This window comes from Euprymna scolopes, chromosome 42 (assembly GCF_053919585.1).
Source record: "Euprymna scolopes isolate OS-2025 chromosome 42, ASM5391958v1, whole genome shotgun sequence".
NCBI lineage: Eukaryota > Metazoa > Mollusca > Cephalopoda > Sepiida > Sepiolidae > Euprymna > Euprymna scolopes.
The window spans coordinates 23,101,363-23,120,465 of NC_136523.1; the positions used below are offsets into that span (position 1 = coordinate 23,101,363).

At 35.5% G+C, this 19,103-nt stretch overlaps 1 protein-coding gene across 2 annotated transcripts in view; it reads left to right on the top strand.

Annotated features, from left to right (window-relative positions):
• Positions 1-19,103, top strand: part of LOC145266960 (pyruvate kinase-like) — a 97,748-nt gene that overhangs the window by 55,636 nt on the left and 23,009 nt on the right. For both annotated transcript variants that reach the window (XM_080122790.1, XM_080122792.1), the window contains 5 exons: positions 1,642-1,828; positions 3,662-3,816; positions 8,890-9,017; positions 13,371-13,521; positions 15,578-15,730. In XM_080122790.1, the coding sequence (XP_079978916.1) occupies positions 1,642-1,828; positions 3,662-3,816; positions 8,890-9,017; positions 13,371-13,521; positions 15,578-15,730 (774 nt within the window). The remainder of the gene's footprint in view (positions 1-1,641; positions 1,829-3,661; positions 3,817-8,889; positions 9,018-13,370; positions 13,522-15,577; positions 15,731-19,103) is intronic.

The following is a 19,103-nucleotide window of genomic DNA, read 5'->3' on the forward strand; positions in this document are numbered from 1 at the left end:
CAACCAAAAACTACATCTTTGGACCCCTTCTTAGTCTCAGGTATGTATATATACTGGCAGGGAGACTCGATGTTACCCGGGATTGAAAGAGGTTCAACAAATATTCTACATTTCCAATACTTTTATTACCATCAATATTGGTGAAATCACCCATTTCTCAATCGAATCGAAAATTTGTATGGATATTTATAAAGTGCAGCTAATTAAGTATTATGGTATCCATTCAATGCAAAGTGAAGGATTAATAGGGATGAGTAATCAAAATACCACATTTACTCTAGAAGTTTATTGGAAACTACTGGACCGATTTAGCTGAAATTTTGTATGGATCTTTGTTATGTAAAGTGCACCAAACTAAGTATTATGGTATCTGTTCGATGCATAGTTAGGGTTTAATAGGTATTTAGTCATCACAATACCACTTTTACTGTAAAAATCTGGCATAAATCACTCATTCCAAGTCAACAGGCTATAACTTTTGCTTGTTTTTAATGGGTTAAAATTTAGTAAGTCTGTAATATTGCATAGTAAATCTTTTGATGGGGGCTTTGTTTCTAGAGCAATAAACTTTGACATATCAACAACCTTAGAGGGTGACTCAACCCAAAACTACATTTTTGAATCCCTCCTTGGTCTAGGGTAAGAACAGGCGCTTGATTTAGCCTCATCATGTGCCATTTCATTTTAGCTTCACCGGAATTCACCTCGAAAGTTTAGCATGTCTTCAGGATGTAATGTAGATTGCACGCACAGAGGATTGAACCTTCAACTTCCAGAAGCCTGTCACTTAGAATTGAATTTTACCATGTACTTTATCCAATATGCCTCGGAGATTAAAAACACATGAGATTAAGCCATGCCCTTAAACAAATAATTGACTCTCTCTTTCTCTATCTCTCTCTGTTTTGGTATTTTGGATGGGAAATCTTTCTCAAGTCACGTTCTTCTTTACTATTATTGGATCAAACCAACTAAAATAAATGCTGTTCTAACAATTACAATGGTATCCATTTGTTGAAAAGAGACTCCAATAGTATTTTTTTCGAAAAGAAACAAATTTAAAAAAAGATTGATTCAGGTTTACGATTTGTCCTTAATTTTGTAATCATAGAAAATGTGTTTACTTATGTTTGATTTTTTTAAAAGATTTTATTAAATTTTTACTTTTTTATCCCAATTCAGACGTTAGATGAGAAATATTTAGCTTTCCTCAATAAATAATTCTTTCGGTCATTATTAATTAACCTAAATGTAGATTCCATGAGAGGAGCTTCTTTCTTAGAATTGCATGCCTGTGGAGATCTCTTCCATTGGCCTGCTTTCCAGCTGACTACAATCTGATTGTCTTCAAGTCCAATGTAAACAAGTTCTTGATAAACCGTTCCCCTATGTAATCCAACTTACAAAAATTCCACTACTTATGTTTACTACGCTATAATCACTAATATATTGACTAATGTATACCCATTAACCCTTATCCTCGAGTGGCCTCCATGTGTGATTCCTGTGTAAAAAAAAAATGAAATAAAAACAGGAGATGGCTTTTGATTGGTCTGATCAAGCGTTGTGATAATTAAGCCATGCCCTTAAACAAATGATTGACTCTCTCTTTCTCTACCTTTCTTGTTTGTTCTGTTTTAGAATTTGGGACGAGAAATCTTCCTCAAGTCACGTTCGATTATCCGTCTGACAAATAATGCTGAGTACATGGACAATATGGATGACAGCTTTCTTTATGTTGATCAGCGCAAATTGATTGACTATGCTGACGTTAACAGCATCATCACCATCGAAGACGGACCACTTTCGTTTATCGTCAAAGATAAAGGTACTTTCAGAAAATTTGAATTTTGGACGTTAGTTAAGTTTCCCATATCTTTATTTACAAAGCCATTTGGCAGAAGTGACGTCAGACAAATTTTTAGGTACGGATGACCAACACTGTATATAATGAAACTTTTTTCTTTTTTTTTTAAATCAAATATAAAAATAGAAGTTTTATTCAAACAGTCTTTATTTGAATTTTTATAACAAAATTATAAACTTTCGAATAAAAATATGTTTTTTCTTTTAATATTTATTAAGTGTTTTTTTTTTTTTTTACTTTTATAATAAAAATATAATATGGACTATTTTTCAAGCGTCAGAGGTGTTAGTTATTAATTCCTTTCATTTTCATGGCAATTGTTTAGTGGCCTGGAGCTTAGCAAATGGAGTCAAATGTGGCTTTGTGGTTGGGTTTGAATCTCCCAACTGGTAGGAATTATCATCCTACACTGATGATTGCGTAAGCATGAAACATTATTGTCTGTAGGTATAAAAGAATACTTATTATTTAATTATTGATTTATATATATATATATATATATATATATATATATATATGTGTGTGCGCGCGTGTGTGTGTGTCCCTATGTTGCAGTAACGTATATTGAGTGAGTTTCTAATAGTATTTTGTATAATTTTTTTGTTTAAACTCATTTTCCCAAACTTAACATGTTCAACAGCGAGCAGGCAGCCATTTTTTTTTTTTTAGATATATCGATAAGCATTGCATGATTTTTTAATCGATTACACGTTTTAAAGCGAGTAAAACCACTAAAAACATTTGCAGATAGGAAGAGTAACTTATCTTGCCTTTGGTAACATTTATTTGTTATATATTTGTTTTTTTTTTGTTTTTTTTTACCACTTTTTCGAATCTATGTGTACAGTAGCACAAACCTGAAAATAAAATCCTAAACAATAAAGGGTTCTTTTTGAACTTCTTGTTTTTCGGTCACTTTACGATTGCTATGAATTTTTTGTATGGGAGTAGGAGAGAAATGGAGAAATAGATAAAGGAGGTCGATGATGGAGGAAACGTTGAGAATGGTTGCTCTAATCTATATAAATAAAACAGTAGATATATGTGTGTGGCTGTGGCTCTGTGTAAATATTTAACCGATAAACTATTAAACAAATTGTCACATAACTACTGCAGGAAATAGTAATCATACACCAAGAATAGTTTATAACGAGTAAAATCTTTGTTTGGATGGATGAATAACACATACAAAAATATGTTGGCAAGTTGAAATGCAAAACTGTTCATTTTGTGGGCCATGAAATTAGTAAAACCCTGCCGTCTCGACACCAGCTTAAAAGTCTCTTTCCGCCACACGTCTATTTCACCTGGTGACATTTTCCTTTCTCCTTGACCACACGTCACCCTTAGCCATTTCTCGTCTTTGATTTTATATGTCCATCTTTTTACAACACGCACTTTCTCCAACCACGTGCTTTCCTTTTTTATCTTTTTTTTGTGACGCCAGCCTCCACACACTTCCTAATTTGCATATGTACTTTTTCGGCTACTGCTACTAATATCTTTGCAAGCCAGCTACCCTACAGCCCCTGCTGATGTTTTCACACGCACCCAAGTCATTTTATTTTTTAATTTTGAACTCAGTAATATATATTAGGTACAATAAAATATTCAAGAGAAAATTGATTCTGTAATAATAAATATAAATCTGTATGAATTGAAATTTATTTAAGTGTATTTTATGACCCGGCAAGGTCGCCCCCCCCCAAAAAAAAAAAAAAAAAAATTACATATATTTATTTACTGACTTTTTAATTTTTAATTTTTTATTTTTTATTTTTTTTTTGTTTGTAGAGAGTACTCATCACCGGATTCCAACGTTGGTTTGCGAAGTGTTGAGCGAAGGAATTCTGGGAAATCGACAGACGTGCCACATGGACAAAATGCCCGACATGTGCCAGTTGACGGAAATCGATGAAAAAGATCTTACGTTCGCTCTCGATCAAAAGGTAATATAGATTATCCAGTCATTGGCAGGGCCACCCGGCATTATCCGGGATCAGAAAAAAAAATTAAATAGATGTTAAATAGTATGTGTAATAACTTTATATTAAAACTTCTATCTCTCCTTTTCTCTCTCTTTCTCCCCCTTCTCCTTTCTTCCTCCTCCTCTCTTCCTTTTTCTCTCTCTTTTTCTCTCTCCCCTCCCTCTTACTCTCTCTCCCTTTCTCCTTCCCCCTTTCTCTCCCTTTCTCTCACCCCTCCCTCTCTCTTTCTTTCTCTCTTTCCCTTTCTCTCCCTCTCTCTCTAGCTGTCTCTCTATCTTTTTCCCATATTTTTCTCTCCTTCTCCTCAACCCTCTCTTTCACCTAAGCACGACCGTCGTAAATATAGCAGGCCGTGTCAATAAATGTCACGTGGCCTGCCAACGTCAGAGGTGTAGTCTATAGTCACGTACCCGACAGGTGTGGACTATTACAAAAGATCGATGTTTTCTGTTTCAATTCTCAAAGAAATTACCGCGGGATTCATAAAACTGGTTTAAAAGTGACGATATTTTTATCTTCCGAAAGATTAGAATTTTTTTTTTTTCTTAATTATTTGTGGACTATTATCCTCATCTTTTAGATGTTTCATGACGTTTCGGCCAATTATTCCTCTGGTCTTCGTCAGGTGGTTAACAGCAACAGGATGGGAATGTCGAATCTCCCAACTGCATTCACAGAAATTACTGCCTTCCATAGTTGTTGTCATCTCACCACTGGCCGGCTTTGGGTGAGATTGAAACCGCTACCTTCAGACAAAGCTCACCTGGAATCGTAGATATTCTGCATCTCTATCCATTGCACCAAAATCTGTTTTTATTTTTACGTACTCCTTAACTTCAGATTTTTATAAATCACAACCTGTTAAAAAAGACTCAGTCTTGAATTCCAAAAACTCACTTTCATGAAAACGCCAGGTTTCATCATTATCATCATAGAAATTGCAAATTATAACATTATTATGATTATTATTATTATTATTATTATTATTATTATTAATAGTAGTAGTAGTAGCACCACCGCTATTATTATTATTAGTAGTGGTAGTAGTACCATTATTATTATTATTATTAGTAGTAGTAGTAGCAGTAGTAGTACCACCACTATTATTATTATAATTAGTAGTAGTAGTACCATTATTATTATTAGTAGTAGTAGTAGTACCACCGCTATTATCATTATTATTATTATTATTATTATTATTATTATTAATAGTAGTATTAGTAGCACCACCACTATTATTATTATTAGTAGTAGTAGTGGTAGTAGTACCATTATTATTAGTAGTAGTAGTACCACCGCTATTATTATTATTAGTAGTAGTAGTATTAGTAGTACCACCGCTATTATTATTATTAGTAGTAGTAGTAGTAGTACCACCGCTATTATTATTATTATTATTAGTAGTAGTACCAATATTAATATTATTATTATTAGTAGTAGTAGTACCAATATTAATATTATTATTATTAGTAGTAGTAGTAGTACCACCGCTATTATTATTATTATTATTATTAGTAGTAGTAGTAGTAGTAGTACCATTATTATTATTATTATTAGTAGTAGTAGTAGTAGTACCACCGCTATTATTATTAGTAGTAGTGGTAGTAGTACATTATTATTATTAGTAGTAGTAGTATTAGTAATATTATTATTAGTAGTAGTAGTAGAAGTAGTACCACCGCTATTGTTATTATCATTAGTAGTAGTAGTACCATTATTATTATTATTAGTAGTAGTAGTAGTACCACCACTATTATTATTAGTAGTAGACAATTGCCATATTATTATTATTATTATTAGTAGTAGTAGTAGTAGTAGTAGTACCGGTATTATTATTATTAGTAGTAGTAGTACCATTATTAATATAATTATTAGTAGTAGTACCACCGCTATCATTATTATTATTAGTAGTAGTAGTAGTAGCATTATTATTAGTAGTATAATAAGTAGTCGATACATCCATTCAGTTTCAAAAGATAATGGATACCCCCTGCAAAGGTATTTGCGCATGTAATTGTGAGGTAAGGGTTGTGCAATCTCAATCCTGAATTCCTGAATTGACACTGCTCGAGTCCAGTGGCAGGGAGAGGCCCAAGACTGACTGACTGGAAACAATGCTGAGATAAGCGGAGAGTATATACAGCACCCTGGAATTCCAAAATGGTCACCCATTTTTGTAATGACCAGGTTCAACGTTACTTAACTTCGGTGATCTGACGGGAATCGGTGTGTCAACGTGAATTATGCTGTATATTAATAGTGCTGTATGAGGAGGGGGTACATAACGGGGACGAGACGTAATATAATGGGGGATGCATAAAAGCATTTATATTTATAAAGAGCAAAATGTGTGTGTGTTTGTGTTTCTCGCAACGCCAGATTTTCATAAGATTTTTCAGAGGCAACGGATTTTCATGAGATTTTTCGGAGGCAACGGATTTTCATGAGATTTTTCGGAGGCAACGGATTTTCATGAGATTTTTCGGAGGCAACGGATTTTCATGACATCAGTATCGTTTTAAAGCTCAACCCTTCAAACTTTGACCAAAATCATTAATTCCTTCACCATAAACTGGACAGTTTTGTACAAGGAGATATCATTTTTTTTGCGTCGCCATTTTTACAAGTTGGTTGGATTGACTTTGCTTAATTTCAACGTTTCATTATTGATGAGGAGGGTACAGTCAACACTTTGGAAGGGAGTTTCATATAAAGTTCAATATTCAATACAATGGGACAGCGTGATATATAATAACAGAAGACAGCACATTACATTTTGAATCAACCGGTTTGGTGTGGAAACGACCGGCAATAAATGCCTTTTCTTTCAACTGAAAAAAAAAACGATTTCCAATTAGACATAGCAGAAGGCAGATCGTAGCTAAAAGTAAATCGAGATGAGTTGACGTCACCTGACGGACACGGCCTTGACAGTAAACGTAGATGTGGACGTTGACATGTAGAGGGTCGATTTGCTTTTTGTTTTTAATCTAGAACATAAATACGAAATCTTGGAAATATGTCTCCAATCTTTTTGAAACTCACCAACGCACTCAAACGTCAAATCAAAATGTAATTACCACGTTATATCAACACAAGAATTGTTGGGTTTGTATTACTGTACACATAGATTCGAAAAAGTTGTCAAAAAACAAATATATAACAAATAAATGTTATCAAAGGCAAGATAAGTTACTTTTCTACCAAACTGGATACATTTTTTGTGTTTTTATTCAATGTAACATATTTATTCAGCTCGAAAACATACAGTGTTTACCGATGTATTGGACAATTCAAAATGGCGGCCGACTCTCTCTTAAACACGGTAAGTTCGAGAAAAGGTGTTATAAATAATAAACTAGACAAAATACTATTTAAAAAACACCGAATATATGTCAACCTATGTCACGGTAATATATTTTGAGCGAATTTCTAACAGTATTTTGTCTAGTTTATTATTTATAACACCTTTTCTCGAACTTACCGTGTTTAAGAGAGAGTCGGCCGCCATTTTTAATTTTCCAATACATCGGTAAACACTGCATGTTTTTCGAGCTGAATAAACATGTTACATTGAATAAAAACACGAAAATTATATCCAGTTTGGTAGAAAAATAACTTATCTTGCCTTTGATAATATTTATTTGTTATATATTTGTTTTTTGACAACTTTTTCGAATCTATGTGTACAGTAATAAAAACCCGAATTTTTTGTCTATGTAAATCTTTCTGCCTCTGTAAGTTTCTCCGTCTCTTCATCTCTATAAGTCTCTCCGTCTCTATTAGTCTCTTCATCTTTGTTAGGTTTGGTTTGGTTTGTTTCACGGCACATCAATCCTTTTCGGGTTATTTAATGCCGAATCCAGTTATTTTGGAAATAGTATTCATGTTGCATTCAGGTATTTTGTAGAAGCCAAGTACGCCCAAGGATGGAATACTGCTGCCATATCTGGGCAGGAGCTGCTAAAAACAGCCTATCCTGCCTTGACAGAGTACAAAATAGACTTTGTGGCTTAGTGAGGGATGCCCTTTTCTCTACCCTGCAACCTCTCTCCCACAGAAGAGACGTTGCGAGCCTATCCTTGTTTTATCGTTATTTCCATGGCAGGTGCTCGTCTGAACTCCAATCTCTGGTCCCGCCTCGCCAATCTTTCACGAAAAACACCCGTCTAGCTGAATCCACTGTGAAAAATTTCCCCCACTCTATATCTGTGCCTAAATCAAAACGCGGATTCCATGAACAAAGCTTCTTTTTTAGAACTGCATGCCTGTGGAACTCTGTCCCATCTGCCTGCTTCCCACCTGACTACAACTTGGATGTGTTCAAGTCCAACGTTAACAAATTCCTAATGAACCGCTCCCTTAAGTAAACACTTCATCAAATCTCCACACTAACGTACTGTACTTGCAATAACCCTTATCCCTGACTGGCTTCCGGGCCTTGATAAGTGGTGACCATCGTGTAAAAAAAAAAAAAGAAAAAAAAAAGGTTTTTATTCTTCAAGTTTTTTGTATCTTTAATTGGAAGATACAAAAGATACGTAAGTGGAGGAGATAGAAATAGAAAGTGTTAGGGTTAGGGTTACGACAATAGAAAGGGGAAATTAGAAGAAGGAAAAGATGGATTGTTTTTGGTTTTGGTTTTGCAGAACATAATTAAGTTTTGCAAAAAGAAGTAGAAAAACAAAAAGCATCAATGTTAGGTGCATTTCGTTTCAGGAAGCCAATATCTTTAGACAGCCTGGTCTGGTAGCACCAGCAACTTTGTAAGTCTTTCCGTCTCTTCATAACTCTAGACAGTTACCTTTATTGTCCCGTCCTGTGTGTCCATCTCGGACACACCTTGAATAACTTTCTATATCTTTGTTCTACTGATAAACTCATTTAAACTCTTTCAAACATTCCCACAATGCAGTTCGTCACGTGTGTTAAACTTCCAATAGAAAATCTGCATTTTTTTTTTTTTATACAAAATCATGAAATTTTACATTCTTATATTTTTCTTTATTATTCTTATCTCATCGCCCCAAAAAGGTGGACATGGTGTTTATGTCATTGGTCAGCGATGCCAGTCTCATCAAGTCCGCTCGGAACTTCCTTGGTGAAAACGGCAAACACATGAAAATTTTGGCAAAGATCGAGAACTACAAAGGAATAATCAAGTAAGTCTCTTCATCCATGTAGCATCCATCCATAAGTCTCTTCATTCATGTAGCATCCATCCATAAGCCTCTTCATCCACGTAGCATCCATCCATAAGCCTCTTCATCCACGTAGCATCCATCCATATGTCTCTTCATCCATCCATCCATAAGTCTCTTCAACCACATAGCATCCATCCATAAGTCATTTCATCCACATAGCATCCATCCATAAGTCTCTTCATCCACGTAGCATCCATCCATAAGTCTCTTCATCTCTGTAAATCTTTTCACTCATGCAAATCTGGAAATCTAGATAAGTCTCTCCATCTTTATAAGTTTCTCTGTTTCTGTAAGTCTCTCCGTAAGTCTATCCCTCCATGTAAGTCTCTCAATTTATGCAAGTTCCTTCATCCCTTCCCTGTAAGTCCATCCATCCATGTAAGTCTCTCAATTTATGCAAGTTCCTTCATCCCTCCCCTGTAAGTTTATTCATTTATGCAAATCTCTCTGTATCTATAAGTCTCTTCATCTCTCTAAATCTCTCTATCTCTGTAAATCTTTCCGTCTTTGTATATATCTCTGTTTCGGTAAGCCTCGCTATAAGTCTCACCGTCCGGGTAGATCTCTTCATTTCTGTAAGTCCGTCATATCTATGTCCATGTAAGTCTCTCTGTTCACGTAAATCTCTTTAACAATGTCTCTCCATACACATAACTCTCTTCGTCCACGTAACTCTCTCCAACCATTTAAATCTCATATACAAAAGTTCAAAAGACTGAGATCTGGCAAGCAAGGTCAAATGTCAGGGGTCATGGGAAAATTTTCCGCTATCATTTTCTTATCTTTAAAAATTTTTTGTATACCAATGAGTCAAAATGTACCCGTAACGTACTGAAGCGACTTTCATCCTAGGCGAGTTGAACCGACTTCTTCCAAAGGAAGAAGTTTTATGGGAATATCAAATTTATAAGGAATCCCTAGTTGCATGCATATTCCCTTCACGGGAGAAGATGACAGTTTTTGCAGTTCTTGTGCCGTCAACATCCTCCTGCATACAGCATCTAGTATTCCCAAATAGTCACCCATCTGGTACTGACCAGGCCCAACGTTGCTTAACTTTGGTAAGCTAACAATAACTGGTGTGTCAAGGTGATTATCCTTACTTTGTGTGTGTGTCTGTGTGTGCGTATGTGTGTGTGTGTGAGTTAATTCTCTATGGACTCAAAAACAGCTGGGTTGATTTTTATGAAATTTCACACAAAGGTACTCTATGTGCCTGACAGTGTTCTTAGCTAGGTCTTGTATCGGAATGTCTTCGATAAGTATTGATAATTCTGTTGTATTTAATTGTTTTGCTTATCTAAGTGTTGCGTGAGTTATCTGCCCTTTGTTTATATGCGTCACCTCTTTTTGGGCTGTATTTGTTGTTGTTATTATGAATATTTGTTATCTGATCTTCCATTATCGGGTCCATCCCGAATGGTATATTATTTTAATTAATTTGGAATTCTTATTGAGATGAGTAATTTGTATTATTTATTAATTTTATTTATTGCGGACTATTATTCTCATCTTTATTAGTTGTTGTTTCACGTTTCGGCCAACTATTCCTCTGCGGTTTCATCAGGTGGTTAACCACAAAGGGATAAGAACGTGGTGAGACGACAACAACTATGGAAGGCAGTAATTGCTGAGGATGCAGTTAGGAAATTCGGTGTTCCTTCAGGGCCTGTGGCAGAGTGGATAGAGTTGTTGAATCTCTATGGTTCAAAGTGAGCATTGTCTGAAGATAGCGGTTTCAATCCTACCTGTTGGAATACTGTTGCCATATCTGGGCAGGAGTTGCTATAAACAGCCTATTCTGCTTTGACAGAGTACAAAATAGATTTCGTGGCTTAGTGTGGGGTGCCCTTTTCTCTACCCTGCAACCTCTCTCCCACAGAAGAGACGTTGCGAGCCTATCCTTGTTTTATCGCTATTTCCATGGCAGGTGCTCGTCTGAACTCCAATCTCTGGTCCCCCCTCGCCAATCTTTCACGAAAAACACCCGTCTAGCTGAATCCACTGTGAAAAATTTCTCCCACTCTATATCTGTGCCTAAATCAAAACGCGGATTCCATGAACAAAGCTTCTTTCTTAGAACTGCACGCCTGTGGAACTCTGTTCCGTCTGCCTGCTTCCCACCGGACTACAACTTGGATGTGTTCAAGTCCAATGTTAACAAATTCCTAATGAACCGCCCCCTTAAGTAAACACTTCATCAAATCTCCACACTAACGTAATGTACTTGCAATAACCCTTATCCCTGAGTGGCTTCCGGGCCTTGATAAGTGGTGATCACTGTGTAAAAAAAAAAAAAAAAAAAAAAAAACCCTAAAGTCAGCCAAAAACGTGGTGGGATGACAACAACTATGAAAGGCAGTACAGTTAGAAGATTTGGTGTTCCTATCCTGTCGCAGTTAACCACCTGACGAAGGCCGGAGGAGTAGTTGGTCGAAACGTTGTGAAACCACTAAAAAATGAGGATAATAGTCTGCAATAAATAAATGGATAAAAAACGCTTTCCTTGTTCATAAACATTGTTGCTTTATCTTCCTTTTTTTTTTTAACTTTTCTTCCATTTTGGTTTTTATTTTGTTTTTGTGTTTTTTTGTGGGTTTTTTTTTTACATTTTTTTTTTCATTTTTTTTTCTATTTTATTTTTTTTTCGTGCTCTTTTTTCGTGCTCTTTTTTTCTTGTTTTTTCTTTTTTTCTTGTTCTTTCTTTTTTTCTTGTTTTTTTTCTTTTTTTCTTCTTTCTTTTTTTTCTTGTTTTTTCTTTTTTTCTTGTTCTTTCTTTTTTTCTTTTTTCCCTTGTTTTTTTCTTGTTTCTTTTTTTCTCATTCTTGTTTTTCTCATTCTTTCTTTTTTTTCTCGTTCTTTTTTTTCTTGTTCTTTTTTTTCTCGTTCTTTTTTTTCTCGTTCTTTTTTTTCTCGTTCTTTTTCGAGATAGGAATGACAACAACTATGGAAGGCAGGAATTGCTGAGGATGCAGTTAAGAGATTCGGCATTCCTATCTTGTTAGGGTTAACCACGCTGACGAAGGCTAGAGGAATAGTTGGCTGAAACGTCGTGAAACCACTAAAAGATGAGGATAATAGTCTGCAATAAATAAATGGATAAAAAATAAAAATCACTCAATAATGAATTTTTTTTTTTTTTTTACATCAGGTTCACCACTTATCAAGGCCCGAAGGCCACTCAGGGATAAGGGTTATTGCATGTGCAGTAATCAATGAGATAGTATTGTAGTAATCATTAGTATTGGGGGTTTCGATAGAGTGTCTTACTTAAGGGGGCAGTTTGTCAGGAGTTTGTTTATGTTGGACTTGAAGACGTCCAAGTTGTAGTCAGGTGGATAAAAAATAAAAATCACTCAATAATGAATTCCAATTAATTAAAATAAACATATGGAAGTATCAAACATTCACTGAAAATCATTCCATCCCGGGCAACGTCGGATCTCCCTGCTGATGCTGCATATATTATGACCCATGTAGTTGTTGTTTAGTCATATTGTAGTACAGCATAATCATGTTGACACACCGGTTCCCGTTGGACCATGAAGTTAAGCAATGCTGAACCTGGTCAGTACTAAATGGGTGACCATTTAGAACTTCCAGGTGCTGTATGTGCTCTCCGATTATCTTAGCGTTGTTTCCAGTCGTCCTGGACTTTTCCGGTACTTGTACAGTTTAGTCAAGACATTAAAAAATGAAAATATCGAAAAAAGTTTATATTGTACGTATCCGTTATGAAATGAAGTTTTCTGAAAAAAAAATTTCCCTTAATTTCATCAAGTAGTTTTTATTTTACAGCAAAAAAACAATTTGTTATGATATCGAGCAAAAGGTTCGATTTTTAGAAAGAAAAGCTAGTATCAAAGATGGGGGGGGTCGGCGCTTTACATGGAGTTTCTCCCATGTCGTTTCTAAAATTCAAACAAAAATTTAAAACAAATCCAACATGTCTGCCTTCAACGCGCTCTCATAAAAACGTGTTTTTCCGCAGTAAAAAAAAAACTACTCGATCAAATTAAGTGAAATTTTTTTTTGAAGATCTTCATGTCAAAACGGATACGTACAATATAACTTTTTTTAGATATTTTCATTTTTTTAATGTCTTGATTAAACTGTACGAGTACCACTTTTCCTTGCCACTGGACTCAAACAGTGCTGATTTAGGAGAGGTGTGGTTGGGATTGTGTAACCCTTGCCTCACAATTACACGTGCAGCTGCTCCTGCAGGGGATATCCTTTGTCTTTCGAGACTGAATCGAGGTATCGATTGCCGTAATTTTTCAATTGTTTTTTTTTTTTTGTATTTGACAGCCTCAGCGAAATTCTCGCCGAATCTGATGGTATCATCATTTCTCGTGGCAATTTGGGGATTAACATCAAAACTGAAAAAGTTTTTCTTGCGCAGAAGATAATCACAAAACAAGCGAACGTGGCCGGAAAGTCCGTTACCTGCGCCAGTCAGGTGAGCACCTCCCCTCCCTATCAAGATTTTTGAATTGAAAACCATGTTTGGTTTCAGAAGAGTTTCTGATGGGTAGCTCTTTGTACAAGTCCTGGAGATGAAAAAGAGTTTTCAGTGGGTAGCTAATCTGTACAAGTCCTAGACTTTAAAATTTTGCAGGCAAAGAGCAAAAAATCTTTCTCGTGTTGACATGAAAAAAAATTATGTGCAGGAATGTTAAAATATCCAATATTTTTATGGAGCAATTCTGGTTTCTGATTGGTTGCTAGCAGAACATGGCTTCATTTGATTGATCAGTTCCTATCGCCAGTGTCTATAAGTAGAACTTTACAATTTGTTTTAATCATACTAATCATATGTTAATTTTATTTTTATTTCGGACTATTAGTCTCATCTTTATTAGTTGTTGTTTGTTTGTTTTTATTGGTTCACAACGTTTCGGCTAACTTCCTCTGGCCTTCGTCAGGTGGTAGCCGCGACGGATAGGAACTTTGAATCTCCTAACTGCATTCTCAGCCATCACTGCCATCCGTAGTTGTCGTCGTCTCACCACATTTTTGACCAATTACCTCTGGCACGCTTTGGGTGGGATTGAAACCGCTATCTTCAGACAATGTTCATCTGGAACCGTAGAGATTCAACGTCTCTATCAACTGCGCCACGGGCCCCGAAGGGCGATCAACTACGGATGGCAGTGATGGCTGAGAATGCAGTTAGGAGATTCGAAGTTCCTATCCGTCGCGGCTACCACCTGACGAAGGCCAGAGGAAGTTGGCCGAAACGTTGTGAACCAATAAAAACAAACAAACAACAACTAATAAAGATGAGACTAATAGTCCGAAATAAAAATAAAATTAACATAAAAATGCTCATCTCAAAATAAAAAAAATTCCAATTAAGGAATAATATATATATATATACTAATCATATAATCAAAAATATTTCAACAAAGATGGTTTCTTTTCAGACCACATATGGAGTACTGTTGTCATATTTGGGCTGATAAATCTCTGTTCTTGATAAGATTCAGAAACGTATCTGATTTAATTGACCCCTATTTCTTTTTTTTTTTTTTCTTTGCAACCTCTTTCTCACAGATGTAATGTTGCTAGTCTCAGTCTTTTCTACAAATACTATTATGGAGTGAGTTCCTCAGAATTGTCTGATCTATTCTAAGTAGGTTTGAAAACACTTTTTAAAGTTTGTGCTAAGCTGACGTATCAACTGTCTTTTCACCAGCCCTATTTTCTATACCTTTGTTTTCCCAAGAAACTTATTTCCTCTATTTTTAGTTATACCTTCATCCTCTTTCCTTTTTTTGCCCCCCCCCCCCGGACAAAAGAAGGGTGGACCTGTAAATTCACCCTTGTCCGTTCATCTGTTCTTCTGCCTGCACTTTTCTCAATAACTACGCCTTAGAATTTTTTGAAATTTTGCACAAACATTAAACATTATATGAGTAAAAAGTAACAGAATGGATGTTCCAGAAAAACTTTGGTTGCCCTCCTAGGGGTGTCTTTCAGGTTAAAATGGCTAAAATTGACAGTTTTTGTGCTTATTAAAAAAAAAAAATAATGATGCCTTGGATTTTTATAAAACTTTCTGAAAAGTTGTAACTAACTGATTGCTATATAATTTTGTTTGTTCCCCAGGGGTTCTTTTAGGGCTAATAAAAACACTCAATTTTTAGAACCATTTTACTATATTTGTCCCAAATTTTCTGTGTATGTCTATTTAGCAGTTTTGCATGGTGCAGAACTCAAGTTTACATATGTTAAGGACTAAAACTGTACCGTTTGTTCATTTTCACCAGGATTTGACGTCTCCTGGGGATTTTGGAGGCTAAATGGCGAGGGGAGGGGAAAATGCTGAACTTAGTCATTTTTTTTATGCCTCATGGGACCATGCATGCTTCACTTGTCCTTTCTAACACTGATTGGAAGTGAGGGAAATTTTTATTATATCACTATGTCATAATATTGGTTATAGACAAAGAACACTTTACCATAATAAGTAAACGTCTCCTTTTTTTCTTTCTTCACTTTTCTATATCTAGATGTTGCAGAGTATGACTGTCAATCCACGACCGACACGTGCCGAAGCCGGGGACGTTGCCAACTCTGTGCTGGACGGAATCGACTGTGTTATGCTGTCCTCCGAGACGGCCAAAGGGAAAAATCCATTGTTGGCCATAAAGACACTCGTACAGGTGAGAGGAGAAATATGGTCACATGCCTTTGACAGATTACATTTGGTTGCAATCAAAAGAGGATATCTCATGTCGGTAATCTTGACCGGTAACTTACCGGGCTCCGCGACTAATAATAGTTCATCTCGGTGTTGTATTAAGTAGCGGAAGTTGATTTGAAGAACGAACACATGAAATCCTATTATTTTAATTGGAATTCATTATTGAGATGAGTTTTATTTATTAATTTTATTTATTGCCGACTTTTATCCTCATCTTTTCTTAGTTGTTTCACGACGTTTCGGCTAACTATTCCTCTGGCCATCGTCAGGTGGTAACCGCGACGAATAGGAACTCTGAATTTCCTGTAAGAAAAGATGAGAATAATAGTCCGCAATAAATAAAATTAATAAATGAAATCCTATCCTAAGGAAATGAAACAGAACTTCTTCCATTTTTGTTTTTGTTTTGTTTTTTTTTTGTTTTTTTAATTACTGCAATTTTTCAGTTTTAATTATTTTATTCTGTATCTCCACTTTTCACCGCAACAAAAAATCGTTTAAAATTACTACAGTTACAGGTTTTCGGGGGTGCTGAAAATGAAAATAACATTTAAAATTCTAAGAAACAAGCACTTTTCAAGATATGAAGAAATTATAGTCTCAAAAAATGATATTATCAGCTACGACCACAAAGACCCGTTCATTAAGTCAACTTACTAGATTGTAATACTCAAATAGTAGCCAAGACCACTCAGCTACTTCAAATGAATATATATATATCTTTCTGGGACATATAAATAACTGAAGTTCTTGCTGATACCAAAATGAACAACGCAGTTGGGCCAAAGTATCATGTTTAGAAGTCACTCAGGCATTAAAGTTGTCGAGCATATATAATTTTCCTGTGACAAGGATGGCTTTGGCTGTGGTGTTAAGATCCTTATAATTCCAGTGACAAAAAGAAGTCTACAATGACTGGAAACAATGCTGAGATAAGCGGAGAGTGTATACAGCAGTCACCCATTTTAGTATTAACCAGGTTCAATGATGCTTAACTTTCATGATCTAGCAGGAGCCGGTGTGTCAACATGATTATGTCACATAATAGTGCCGACTTAGGAGAGGAGTGGTTAGTATTGCGCAACACCTGCTCCACAATTTAGTGTGTATCATCCATCATCCCTTTTCTGATGTATTTATTCCAATTCATGTTTCCTGCCAAGAATGTTCCGCCTCACAAGAATATGGTTCACTGATGAAAGCCATAAATATGGACGGGTATAGCAGCCTTGGAGAGACGCTGAAAGATACACCGAAATCTAAAAACTTATGCGTATTACAAGTTATGACTATTGTTCATTACAGATACTAGATTTTATCAATCAACTAGTGGAGTGCCCGGGTGTGTTGGCGGGGGGGGGGGGATAGATCAAAACAAAATAAGCGCAGTAATAACCCTGTTTAAATATTAAATAAACGATGTTAAACTTGTTGAAAACAATCGGAAAAACAAAAATAAAAAAAAAACGTTTTGGGAGGGAGGTAGGCTTGAACCCGAAGCCTTGAAGTTAATAGTCTGATGACTTAGCATGACGCCACAAAGGCAGGGACTTGTGAACAACCGAAAATAAACGTAAAAACGCAGGTGGTTGAATGTCAACGTATGGTTTTCTAGGTCAAATATCACGCCGTAGTAGTAGTAGTAGTAGTAGTAGTAGTAGTAGTAGTAGTAGTAGAGAAAACGAATCCACAGCGCGAATTTTGTAAAATAAAAGTTGCTGAAAAAAAGATATTTACGACGTCATTTCGTAAATCATAGATATTATAATCTAAGGAGTATATAAAAAGTTCTAAGACATAGTAACCCCCCCCCCCGAGAACTCCGTCCAAAAAAGCCTTTGCTGGACATACACGAAAAATGCACACACACACTAACACACATTTTGGCTTTTATATATATAGATTTAAGTAACTAAGACCACTTAGCTATTTGAAACGAATATTCCCTTTTCGGAGACATATCAAGGAATTCTTCCATGGGCCAGATATAAAGTTGCTTTTTCAGAAACTCCGACTAAAAGGTCTCATTTTTTTATTCATGTTTGCCCACAAATTTCAGTTGTGAGATATTATTGCGGGAAAAGAAAAAATATATAAGCGTTCTCTTTACTAAACAGCAACTAGTGGAGAGATGCCAAAAGATATGCTGAACCTTTGATAGTTGCAAAAGTAAAGACTTTCCTTGCATGAAACAATGCAGCTATTATTTTTATTTTCACATCGTTTTGGTTAATGTAATCTCCGACCTTCTTCAGGTGTATCATATCAAACTTGTGAATTTTTCTGTTGAACACAGAAATCTTTCTGTTGAACTCTGGGCTCTTTCTGTAAGACACGTAAATCTTTCTATTGAACTCGGGAATCTTTCTATTGAACTCGGGAATCTTTCTGTTGAACTCCGGAATCTTTCTGTTACACACGTAAATCTTTCTGTTGAACTCGGGAATCTTTCTGTTACACACGTAAATCTTTCTATTGAACACGGGAATCTTTCTGTTACACACGTAAAACTTTCTGTTGAACTCGAGAATCTTTCTATTGAACACGGGAATATTTCTGTTGAACATGGGAATCTTTCTGTTGAACATGGGAATCTTTCTATTGAACATATGAATCTTTCTATTGAACACGGGAAACTTTCTGTTGAACATGGAAATCTTTCTATTGAACATGGGAATCTTTCTATTAAACACATGAATCTTTCTATTGAACACGGGAATATTTCTATTGAACACGGGAATCTTTCTATTGAACACATGAATCTTTCTATTGAACACGGGAATCTTTCTGTTGGACATGGGAATCTTTCTATTGAACACATGAATCTTTCTATTGAACACATGAATCTTTCTATTTAACACGGGAATTTTTCTATTGAACACATGAATCTTTCTATTGAACATGGGAATTTTTCTATTGAACACATGAATCTTTCTTTTGAACACATAAATCTTTCTATTGAACACGGGAATCTTTCTGTTGGACATGGGAATCTTTCTATTGAACACATGAATCTTTCTTTTGAACATGGGAATTTTTCTATTGAACACATGAATCTTTCTGTTGAACACATGAATCTTTCTTTTGAACATATGAATCTTTCTATTGAACACGGGAATCTTTCTATTGAACACATGAATCTTTCTATTGAACATGGGAATTTTTCTATTGAACACATGAATCTTTCTATTGAACATATGAATCTTTCTATTGAACACGGGAATCTTTCTATTGAACATGGAAATCTTTCTGTTGAACTCGGGAATCTTTCTATTGAACACGGGAATCTTTCTATTGAACATATGAATCTTTCTATTGAACACGGGAATCTT